Consider the following 12,026-nt stretch of genomic DNA (forward strand, 5'->3'; position numbering starts at 1 on the left):
TCCCTGTAAGGAGGAGACAATGCAAAACTCAGATGTCTTCCTCCTCTACTTATCTGACTGCAGAGAGGATGACAGAGAACAGTGGACACACAGTTTAACATGATGGACTATAGGACAGGACTGCTGCTGTTAACTGTCTGCTGGGCAGGTGAACATCTACACTGATTTGTATTTCAAATAGTTTCATTGTTGTTGGGAACGTAACTAAATGTGGATATTTTTTGCCTTGACAGGTGTTGATGGTCAGACTCTGACAGAATCTGAACCAGTGGTTAAAAGGCCTGGAGAATCTCACAGATTGACCTGTACAGCCTCTGGATTCACATTCACTGACTATCATATGAACTGGGTCAGACAGGCTCCTGGAAAAGGACTGGAGTGGATTGCCTGGATTGAACGTGATAATGACAGGAAATTCTACTCTGAGTCAGTCAAAGGCCGGTTTACCATCTCCAGAGACGACAGCAGACAGCAGGTGTATCTGCAGATGAACAGTCTGAAGACTGAAGATTCTGCTGTTTATTATTGTGCTCGACAGCCACACAGTGACACAGTTGGTTGAGCAGCTGTACAAAAACCTACAGAACTCATCTTTACTGGACTGAAAGAGCCTGAAAAATACTTACAGTTTTATTTATTCTTTCTTTGTTTATAATTAAATCATGAACACTATTGATGAATAAATCATTAAAGTTGCACTATTTAGTTTAGGAGAAGAAATTTAAACTCAGAATTGTAAAACTTACAATATCAATGAGGTAATAATAGAAACTCATTTATCTTTTCCATAAGTGAACAAGCTGTTCTCAGAGGAAAATAAGGTCTCCAGAACACCGTTTGAAACTAGAAAGGTGGCAGGGTCAGTTGTCAATGATCTTTCACTTCTAATTAAAATTTCTTCCCCAAAATTACAAAGTGCACCTTTAACCAACAACAATAAGCATTAAAACAAATCATTAAATATCTTACTGTAATGATCAATCACTCACATAACAGGCAATGAAAGCTATACGATATGCGGAAATCATCGTCCAGGTATGAATTAAATAAATGAATCAACAATAATGTTTGTATGACTTGGTATCTAAAGCTGGTCACAACATGAGGGCTCCACCCCCACTAGATGTCAGTAAGTGTCAAGTTTCTCTCTCTCTGCCACTATGAGGAGACTCTCATATCTGCTGATCTCAGTGATCTTAACTTAATGAAACTCAAACACTGACTGAACCTTTCTCTTTGTTTCCTGTCTTTGCAGTATTCTTCCTCACCGAAGTGACCCATCAGTTTATAATGAAAACATGAGGCTGATAGTTCAGCTTGTACTGTATTAATGTTATTCTTAACTTTAGATCACACATTCTAACTCTCAACAACGCTCCTCCTTTTCTCAGATTTAGTGTTTATGTTTAGAAACTGTTTCTCCAAAATTTCTGACTGATAAAATACAAATTCACACACTGATGAACAGTCTCCGCCCACTCTGCCTGCACAGTATATATCCTTTACAAAAGTCTTGACAGTTGCAGACTCAGGCAAGTTTCCACCATGACAGCTATACTGAGTTTCTTCTTCTTGGCTCTCATTTCAGGTGAGTGAAGTCAGTGTCAGTGTGTCAGCAGAGGAGGAGAACAAGAGCTCTGGATGTCTGCTGGCTCCTCGTCATCTAAACTCTGTCTCTTTCAGCTGCTCAGGGTCAGTCCCTCACCTCCTCAGAGCCAGTGGTCAGCAGAGCTGGACAACCAGGCACTCTGTCCTGTAAAGTGGAAGGACTTGCTCTGGCTCGGCTGCACTGGATTCGTCAGAAACCAGGGAGAGGACTGGAATGGATCGGACGCATTGATGATGGAACTGGTACAATATTTGCCCAAAGTGTCCAAGGCCAGTTTACCATCACCAAAGACACGTCCAGAAATGTTGTGTCCTTAGAGGTGAAGAGTCTAAAACAAGAAGACTCTGCAGTTTATTATTGTGCACGAGAGCCACAGTGACACAGCAGACTACAGAGCTGTACAAACACTGAACTACACTGATCTCTGTATGAGAAGCACTGAAGCATGTCAGGACTTTGAAAACAAATAATGTTCGTTTGATTGAGGCCAGTTAACTATGAAACACATTTCATCTGGTCTGTCTGCTCTACCCAAGTAATGAAATAAAGAATAATGTTTTCATTTTCAGATTTGGACTCTCAATTGAACATCAAATGAACAAATGATGCATGTGCATCATGTTGCATCACTCACCATGTGTCAGTGTTTCAACCATAAAGTATTTAAATGTAGTTTGAAAAGAGAAAAACAGGTTGAAAAAGATTTTGTCTGCATGTCTTGGCTAAAACACAATCACAAATCTATTTAAAATACCTGTTAAATGTGTGATGGTATAAGGTGACAATGAAGCAATATTCATAAAAGTGATACTGCTGATCAGAATTAAACTGTAGATTACTTTTATTGTTGTAAATCTTCTAATGTGATGCCAACTGTTGGCTGATAAGAAACAAAGCACTGATAACAAGATTAATTATTATCTAATTAGCTTGAATAAAACCTGTATGTTAATGTGTCAGATGTCTGAACTAAGAATAAGATTTAAATAGAATAAATGTGATTGTGTTGTTCATACTGACATTTTACAGAAAGTAACATGTGTTAGACTCTCTGACATTAATTCACAAGTTTTGATAAATATCTCCAGTCCAGCTGTTTCCTCCCTCTGAGGAGGAGTCAATGCAAAATTCAGATGTCTTCCTCCTCTACTTATCTGACTGCAGAGAGGATGACAGAGATCAGTGGACACACAGTTTAACATGATGGACTATAGGACAGGACTGCTGCTGTTAACTGTCTGCTGGGCAGGTGAACATCTTTACAGGGCTTAATTTGTCATTTTAATTTTGCGACCATTTTTAAGCATGACATGTGTCTCATGTATGTCTCAACAGGTGTTGATGGTCAGACTCTGACAGAATCTGAACCAGTGGTTAAAAGGCCTGGAGAATCTCACAGATTGACCTGTACAGCCTCTGGATTCACATTCAGCAGCTATGCTATGAACTGGATAAGACAGGGTCCTGGAAAAGGACTGGAATGGCTTGCTGAGATCTATCCTGGTAGTGGCACCACTTACTATTCTGAATCAGTCAAAGGCCGGTTTACCATCTCCAGAGACAACAGCAGACAGCAGGTGTATCTGCAGATGAACAGTCTGAAGACTGAAGATTCTGCTGTTTATTATTGTGCTCGACAGCCACAGTGACTGGAGTTGGTTGAGCAGCTGTACAAAAACCTACAGAACTCATATTTACTGGGCTGGAAAAGCATGAAGTATTTTACATAATTCATGATTATATTATATTTTTAAATCTGTTCCTAAGAAATATTGATAGTAAGCATTAAATGAAACAAAACAATAAAGGTTTCTTGTTGATAAAAGGCCCAAAAACAGCACAATAATGTGGTCACTGAAATGAACATTTCTACATTTTATAGGCAATAATGTCTCTAAATTTTGTGGAATCTAAATACGTAGTAATATAAAGGAGAACAATAATGTCATAGAGTCCTTCATAAATCACTAGAGGGCAGTCAGTGACAAGTTTGTCTCTCCTCTGTTACTTAAAGGAGACTCTGTGTTCTCATTAATATTAACTGACTGACTCTCAACGCTCAGATGTAGTTTTTGCATTTTGTCTCACAGGTTTCAGTTCCTGAGCAGCTGTTTTCCTCTCGAGGCTCCAAGTTTCTCTGTATGTCTTCAAACATCTGCTGACACTAAAATGATTCAAAAACTTTCATGCCAACCAGCAGCATCAGACAGAAGTTTTCATACTGTTTACATGATGCTGTCTGCTGAGACTTTGCTGCAAATACAGGAAGAACACTAAGTGATCAAATGCTGCAATAACAACAAGCTGTTCTTACATTTGAAGTTGATCTTAAATGTGATGTAGGAGGTGCTGACAGTAAATACATTCTCTCAGGAAAACAACTCACATCATATTTATTTTAGGCATAGCCACCTTTGACAGTAGATAGATCAGAAAGGGGAGAGAGATGGGGGGTGTGACATGCAGTACAGGTTCTCTGGCCAGATTTGAACCAGGGTCCACTGCGTTTGTGGCATCGCTCTAACCACTGGACTACCTGCGCGCCAGCTCACATCATATTTAAAGTGTTTTAATGATTTAAAAAATGCTGAACACACTGTAAACATGGCTTATAGAAAGCAACATTCTTGATGGTTTCTCCTTTTGTTTCCATGACACATCATCATTAATATTGTAATGCTGATTTTAAACAATATGTCTTCCATTATCTATGGTTCATGTAATATTCACAGTAAGAATAGTTGTGATAATCATTTACAGTTGTTTCATTTCTGTAAAAACAAGGACATTTTCAAAATGTTAGTTGAGTGTGTAATGAAATGAAAATATCATGTGTAAAGCAGAGGTGATTTCCAGGCATGTTTTCACTCTGCAGATATAATAACAGTCAACAGACTCTTCTATTGGCTCCAGTAAGACCAACATTGATGCTTCATATGTTTGATTCTATGCAAACTCAGTGAGCTTCCTTGTTACTCAGCTATAAAAACTTCCCATCAGGCTGTCAGTGGAGTTCACAGCACGTCAGTTTCAACATCAACCATGTTTTCTGTAGCTCTGCTGCTGCTGCTGTTGGCAGCTGGATGTGAGTCTCTCTGGATTTGTCAAAGTCAACACTTCTTCTTTTGCAGTTTAACTTGATGATTTTGATCAAAACATTTTGTTTTTTTAACAGGTGTGAAGTGTGAACAGTTGACACAGCCAGCCTCTGTGACTGTGCAGCCAGGTCAACGTCTGACCATCACCTGTCAGGTCTCTTATTCTCTTAGCTACTGGACAGCTTGGATCAGACAGCCTGCAGGGAAAGGACTGGAGTGGATAGGAGTGAAAGGAACTGGAAGTTCATACTACAAAGATTCACTAAAGAACAAGTTCAGTATCGATTTAGACTCTTCCAGCAACACAGTGACTCTAAATGGACAGAATGTGCAGTCTGAAGACACTGCTGTGTATTACTGTGCCAGAGATCCACAATAACACAAACCATCAGTAGACCTGAACAAAAACCCCTCAGTGCCTGAACACTTGTAACATGAAGCCACCAGAGGAGCCCTCAGACCACTAATGGTTTCAACACCAGTTCACTGTTACAGCAAAGAGGAAGAGACACATTAAACAAAGTAAAAGAAACACAAGCTGGTAAATGAAAATATTAGAAAATGATAACATTGAATGGACACATTTTCCTAAAACTTTATTTTGTGTCTTTGACTCTCAGTATGTAAGTTAAATACTGACACATTATTTCAGCTCAAAGCATTTTGAAAAACAATCTCAATCTAAACAAACATGAAACTTCAATAATTATTTCTTATACTTGTCTAGTACCTTTATCTATGTCCTTAAAAAAGTATGCCTCATAAACACTTTGTTAGAAAATCAACATTACAAACAAACAACCACATTTGTCATTAATTGTATGTTTTTTCTATTAAAAAATGTTGAAAATACTCAATTTAGTGGTATTATAAAATTGATCAGCCGGTCAATTTCTTGAAATTGTGCAGAGTGATTTATATTGAGGGGCAATATAGGGGTGTTTGTCAAACAGTTGCACAAAAACTAATAAACATGCAACAGTTTCTGGTGAAAGAATGAATCATGTACAGTAAACAATCATTCACCAGTTTCACCAAACAGTGAGATCCAAGTCAAATCCAGTTCCACACTGTGAGGAGGAGTCAATGCAAAACTCAGATGTCTTCCTCCTCTACTTATCTGACTGCAGAGAGGATGACAGAGAACAGTGGACACACAGTTTAACATGATGGACTATAGGACAGGACTGCTGCTGTTAACTGTCTGCTGGGCAGGTGAACATCTACACTGATCTTAATGTTAGATAACTTTTATTTGTGCTGCCAAAGCAATGACACACATATATTTTTTTGTCCCAACAGGTGTTGATGGTCAGACTCTGACAGGATCTGAACCAGTGGTTAAAAGGCCTGGAGAATCTCACAGATTGACCTGTAGAGCCTCGGGATTATCATTTAGTGGCTACACAATGCACTGGGTCAGACAGGCTCCTGGAAAAGGACTGGAGTGGGTTTTTTGCTATCAGTAGTGGTGGCAGCATTTACTACTCTGAGTCAGTCAAAGGCCGGTTTACCATCTCCAGAGATGGCAGCAGACAGCAGGTGTATCTGCAGATGAACAGTCTGAAGACTGAAGATTCTGCTGTTTATTATTGTGCTCGAGAGACACAGTGACTGGAGTTGTTGAGCAGCTGTACAAAAACCTACAGAACTCATCTTTACTGGGCTGAAGGAGCCAAGCATGATGTATTTTATATCATACATAATTGTATAATAATTTGATATCTGTTCCTGAAAAATACATTTCAGGGAACCAGAAATGAAACAGAAGAACATAATTATTTCTTGACAAAAGGCCTGAAGAAAGCGAAACAATGTTGTCACTGAAATAAAACTACTACAAAATTAAAGCTGCAAGCAGCGATGAACAGGCCCTCGCAGATCAGATGGCCTAGGAGGAGTTCGATAAAGCAAGTTTATAATTTTTTCACAGAGCCTTATTGGCTCATGGGGAAGTAGTCACCTGTGTTTCTGTCATTTGGAGAGACCAATGTGATGTGCAACACTTTGTGTTTTAAACAAAATGTTCAGGAAGTTGTTACTTAATAACTTGAGTATTGTTTAGAATATCAAAATTCTTTTAAAAGGCTTTTGTCAGGAGAGTCAACAGATGCTGTGTGCAAAGTTTCGTGCAAATCGGTGAAATCGCCCGGGAGGAGATCGAACAAGAACGTTTGCCACATATAGTGAATTTGGGGACCTCGCGAGTCAAGACCTGCACGGGCCCTAATTAAACATTTCTACAGATTTAGAGACAATAATGTTTCTGAATTTTGTGGGATCTAAATGACTCACAATATGGAGGTGAAAAATAATGTTAAATTTCTTTCATAAAATCACTAGAGGGCAGTCAGTGACAAGTTTGTTTCTCCTCTGTTACTTTAAGGAGACTCTGTGTTCTCATTAATATTAACTGACTGACTCTCAACACTCAGATGTAGTTTTTGCATTTTGTCTCACAGGTTTCAGTTTCTGAGCAGCTGTTTTTTTTATCTCGAGGCTCCAAGTTTCTCTGTATGTCTTCAAACATCTGCTGACACTGAAATGATTAAAAACCTTTCATGCCAACCAGCAGCATCAGACAGAAGTTTTCATACTGTTTACATGATGCTGTCTGCTGTCACTTTGCAGCAAATACAGGAAGAACACTAAGTGATCAACTGCTGCAGTAACAACAAGCTGTTCTTATTTTTGAAGTTATTCTTAAATGTGATGTAGGAGGTGCTGACAGTAAATACATTCTCTCAGGAAAACAGCTCACATCATATTTAAAGTGTTTTAATGATTTGAAAACATGCTGAACACACTGTAAACATGGCTTATAGAAAGCAACATTCTTGGTGGTTTCTACCTTTGTTTCCATGACACATCATCATTAATATTGTAATGATGATTCTAAAGAATATGTTTTCCATTATCGATGGTTCATGTAACATTCACAGTATAGTTGTGATAATCATTTACAGTTGTTTCGTTTCTGTAAAAACAGGGACAACATGTTCCAGTTGAGTGTGTAATGAAATGAAAATATCATGTGTAAAGCAGAGGTGACTTCCAGGCATGTTTTCACTCTGCAGATATAATAACAGTCAACAGACTCTTCTATTGGCTCCAGTCAGACCAACATTGATGCTTCATATGTTTGATTCTATGCAAACTCAGTGAGCTTCCTTGTTACTCAGCTATAAAAACTTCCCATCAGGCTGTCAGTGGAGTTCACAGCATGTCACTTTCAACATCAACTATGTTTTCTGTAGCTCTGCTGCTGCTGTTGGCAGCTGGATGTGAGTCTCTCTGGATTTGTCAAAGTCAACAGTTCTTCTTTTGCACTTTAACTTGATGATTTGTTACAAAACATTTTGTTTTTTTAACAGGTGTGAAGTGTGAACAGTTGACACAGCCAGCCTCTGTGACTGTGCAGCCAGGTCAACGTCTGACCATCACCTGTCAGGTCTCTTATTCTCTTGGCTACTGGACAGCTTGGATCAGACAGCCTGCAGGGAAAGGACTGGAGTGGATTGGGATGGCAGCTACTGGATCAACAACACGCTACAAAGATTCCCTAAAGAATAAGTTCAGTATCAGCACAGAATCTTCCAGCAACACAGTGACTCTGAATGGACAGAATGTGCAGTCTGAAGACACTGCTGTGTATTACTGTGCCAGACAGCCACAGTGAGAGACAATAACAGGAGAGTCATACAAAAACTACTTCCTCTATTTACCACCACTGGAAACATTCAGTTGTCTCAGTGTCACAGTTTTTGTGAGTAACTGTCATGAAAGTTCAGAGCTGTAAATTAATGTTTAATTCTTATTTTATCTAAACTGAAACGTTAAATATTTAATTCAATTGCAAATTGAACCGGCACCTTATCGTGGTGGAGGGGTTTGAGCACCTGAATGATCCGAGGAGCTATGTTGTCCGGGGCTTAATGCCCCTGGTAGGGTCTCCCAAGGCAAACAGGTCCTAGGTGACGGGTCAGACTAAGATCGGTTCACTCGCCCCTGATGAAAATTATACTACCAAGGACGTGCACGTCGCCCGGATCGGCGTCACCGGGGCCCCACCCTGGAGCCAGGCCCGGGGTTGGGGCTCGCAGGCGAGCGCCTGGTGGCCGGGTCTCTGCCCACGGGACCCGGCCGGGCGCAGCCCGAACGAGCAACGTGGGCCCGCCCTCCCGTGGGCTCACCACTCGCGGGAGGGTTCAGAAGGGGCCGGTGCAGAGGGATATGGGTGGCGGTCGTGGGCGGGGGCCCCGGCGGCCCGATCCCCGGATGGTGACTCTAGCCATGGGGACATGGAATGTCACCTCACTGAGGGAAAGAGCCTGAGCTGGTGCGGGAGGTTGAGCGGTACCGACTAGAAATAGTCGGTCTCACCTCCACGCACAGCCTGGGCTCTGGAACCCAACTCCTTGAGAGAGGCTGGACTCTCTTCCACTCTGGAGTTGCCCGCGGCGAGAGGCGGCGAGCTGGTGTAGGCTTGCTTATAGCCCCCCAGCTCAGCCGCCATGTGTTGGAGTTCTCCCCGGTGAACGAGAGGGTCGTTTCCCTGCGCCTTCGGGTCGGGGATAGGGCTCTCACCGTTGTCTCGGCTTATGGGCCGAACAGCGGTGCAGAGTACCCGGCCTTCTTGGAGTCCCTGGGAGGGGTACTGGAGAGTGCTCCAACCGGGGACTCCGTCGTTCTCCTGGGGGACTTCAACGCCCACGTGGGCGATGACAGTGTTACCTGGAGGGGTGTGATTGGGAGGAACGGCCTCCCCGATCTGAACCTGAGTGGTGTTTTGTTACTGGACTTCTGTGCTAGTCACAGTTTGTCCATAACGAACACCATGTTCAAGCATAAGGGTGTCCATATGTGCACATGGCACCAGGACACCCTAGGCCGGAGATCAATGATCGACTTTGTGGTCGTGTCATCTGACCTCCGGCCGTATGTCTTGGACACTCGGGTGAAGAGAGGGGCTGAGCTGTCAACTGATCACCACCTGGTGGTGAGTTGGATCCGCTGGCGGGGGAGGAAGCTGGACAGACCTGGCAGGCCCAAACGTATCGTGAGGGTCTGCTGGGAACGTTTGGCAGAACCCTCTGCCAGGGAGATCTTTAACTCCCACCTCCGGGAGAGCTTTGACCAGATCCCGAGGGAGGCTGGGGACATAGAGTCCGAATGGACCATGTTCTCCACCTCCATTGTTGACGCGGCTGTCCGGAGCTGTGGCCGTAAGGTCTCCGGTGCCTGTCGCGGCGGCAATCCCCGAACCCGGTGGTGGACCCCGGAAGTAAGGGTTGCCGTCAAGCTGAAGAAGGAGTCCTACCGGGCCTGGCTGGCCCGGGGGACTCCTGAGGCAGCTGACGGGTACCGGCAGGCCAAGCGTGCGGCAGCACGGGCAGTCTCGGAAGCAAAAACTCGGGTCTGGGAAGAGTTCGGGGAGTCCATGGAGAAGGACTACCGGTCGGCCTCGAAGAAATTCTGGCAAACCATCCGGCGCCTCAGGAGGGGGAAACAGTCCTCCACCAACACTGTTTACAGTGGAGGTGGGGAGCTGTTGACCTCGACTGGGGACATCGTCGGGCGGTGGAAGGAATACTTCGAGGATCTCCTCAATCCCACTGACACGCCTTCCATAGAGGAAGCAGAGGCTGGGGACTCAGAGGTTGACCCATCCATCACCCAAGCCGAAGTCACTGAGGTAGTCCGTAAGCTCCTCAGTGGCAAAGCACCGGGGGTGGATGAGATCCGCCCTGAGTACCTCAAGTCTCTGGATGTTGTGGGGCTGTCTTGGCTGACACGTCTCTACAGCATCGCGTGGCAGTCGGGGACAGTGCCTCTGGACTGGCAGACCGGGGTGGTGGTCCCCCTATTTAAAAAGGGGGACCGGAGGGTGTGCTCCAACTATCGGGGGATCACACTCCTCAGCCTCCCCGGGAAAGTCTATTCCAGGGTACTGGAGAGGAGAATTCGGCTCTATACCCTCCGCAGGGTGCTCGAGGGTTCATGGGAGTTTGCCCAACCAGTCCACATGTGTTTTGTGGACTTGGAGAAGGCATTCGACCGTGTCCCTCGTGGCATACTGTGGGGGGTGCTCCGGGAGTACGGGGTCGGGGGCCCTCTGTTAAGGGCTGTGCGGTCCCTGTACTGCCAGAGCAGGAGCCTGGTTCGCATTGCCGGCAGTAAGTCAGACCTGTTCCCAGTGCATGTTGGACTCCGGCAGGGCTGCCCTTTGTCACCAGTTCTGTTCATTACTTTTATGGACAGAATTTCTAGGCGCAGCAACGGGCCGGAGGGGATCTGGTTCGGGAGCCAATGGATCTCGTCTCTGCTTTTCGCGGATGACGTGGTCTTGTTGGCTCCTTCGAGCCGGGACCTCCAGCATGCCCTGGGGCGGTTTGCAGCCGAGTGTGAAGCGGCTGGGATGAGAATCAGCACCTCCAAATCCGAGGCCATGGTTCTCGACCGGAAAAAGGTGGCCTGCTCCCTCCAGGTGGGAGGAGAGTTCCTGCCTCAAGTGGAGGAGTTTAAGTATCTTGGGGTCTTGTTCACGAGTGAGGGAAGGACGGAGCGTGAGATTGACAGACGGATCGGTGCAGCGGCCGCAGTAATGCGGTCTTTGTATCGGTCTGTCGTGGTGAAGAGAGAGCTGAGCCGAAAGGCGAAGCTCTCGATTTACCAGTCAATCTACGTTCCGACCCTCACCTATGGCCATGAACTCTGGGTCATGACCGAAAGAATAAGATCCCGGATACAAGCGGCCGAAATGAGTTTCCTCCGCAGGGTGGCAGGGCGCTCCCTTAGAGATAGGGTGAAGAGCTCTGTCACCCGGGAGGAGCTCAGAGTAGAGCCGCTGCTCCTCCACATCGAGAGGAGCCAGCTGAGGTGGCTCGGGCATCTGTTTCGGATGCCCCCGGGACGCCTCCCTCGGGAGGTGTTCCTAGCATGTCCCTCCGGGAGGAGACCCCGAGGAAGACCCAGGACACGCTGGTGTGACTATGTCACTCAGCTGGCCTGGGAACGCCTTGGGGTCCTCCCGAAAGAGCTGGAGGCAGTATCCGGGGAGAGGGAAGTCTGGGTGTCCCTGCTCAGGCAGCTGCCCCCGCGACCCGGCCCCGGATAAGCGGAAGAAAATGGATGGATGGATGGATGCAAATTTGTCACACGGAAAGTCATGAAAAGAATCTTGTTTGATCGTTCAAGATCTCCCCGAAAACTTCTGAAATTAATTATTTTACAACTTACAAAATATACTATATATATACTATATATGTATATACTATACTGCATATTAGAAGAGTAAAATTCCTATTTAAATAGCATTC

The 12,026-nt window shown here is 44.6% G+C and overlaps 5 gene segments (V, D, J or C); all 5 read left to right on the forward strand.

Annotated features, from left to right (window-relative positions):
• Positions 1-99: 99 nt before the first annotated feature.
• On the forward strand, positions 100-523 carry LOC115576142 (immunoglobulin heavy variable 3-30-3-like; the record flags this gene model as incomplete). The annotated part of the segment is given in 2 exon segments: positions 100-148; positions 234-523. Coding segments are annotated over 2 exon segments (339 nt in total), but the record flags the coding sequence as incomplete, so codon positions are not given.
• A 1,022-nt stretch (positions 524-1,545) lies between these two features.
• LOC115575207 (immunoglobulin heavy variable 1-24-like) lies at positions 1,546-1,988 on the forward strand. The segment is given in 2 exon segments: positions 1,546-1,588; positions 1,684-1,988. Coding segments are annotated over 2 exon segments (348 nt in total).
• Positions 1,989-2,809: 821 nt separating this feature from the next.
• On the forward strand, positions 2,810-3,243 carry LOC115576130 (Ig heavy chain V region 914-like; the record flags this gene model as incomplete). The annotated part of the segment is given in 2 exon segments: positions 2,810-2,858; positions 2,945-3,243. Coding segments are annotated over 2 exon segments (348 nt in total), but the record flags the coding sequence as incomplete, so codon positions are not given.
• Positions 3,244-4,651: 1,408 nt separating this feature from the next.
• Positions 4,652-5,086, forward strand: LOC115576138 (immunoglobulin heavy variable 4-38-2-like). The segment is given in 2 exon segments: positions 4,652-4,694; positions 4,785-5,086. Coding segments are annotated over 2 exon segments (345 nt in total).
• A 2,865-nt stretch (positions 5,087-7,951) lies between these two features.
• On the forward strand, positions 7,952-8,386 carry LOC115576133 (Ig heavy chain V region 5A-like). The segment is given in 2 exon segments: positions 7,952-7,991; positions 8,082-8,386. Coding segments are annotated over 2 exon segments (345 nt in total).
• The last annotated feature ends 3,640 nt before the right edge of the window (positions 8,387-12,026 follow it).

This window comes from Sparus aurata, chromosome 23 (genome assembly GCF_900880675.1).
Source record: "Sparus aurata chromosome 23, fSpaAur1.1, whole genome shotgun sequence".
Lineage (NCBI taxonomy): Eukaryota > Metazoa > Chordata > Actinopteri > Spariformes > Sparidae > Sparus > Sparus aurata.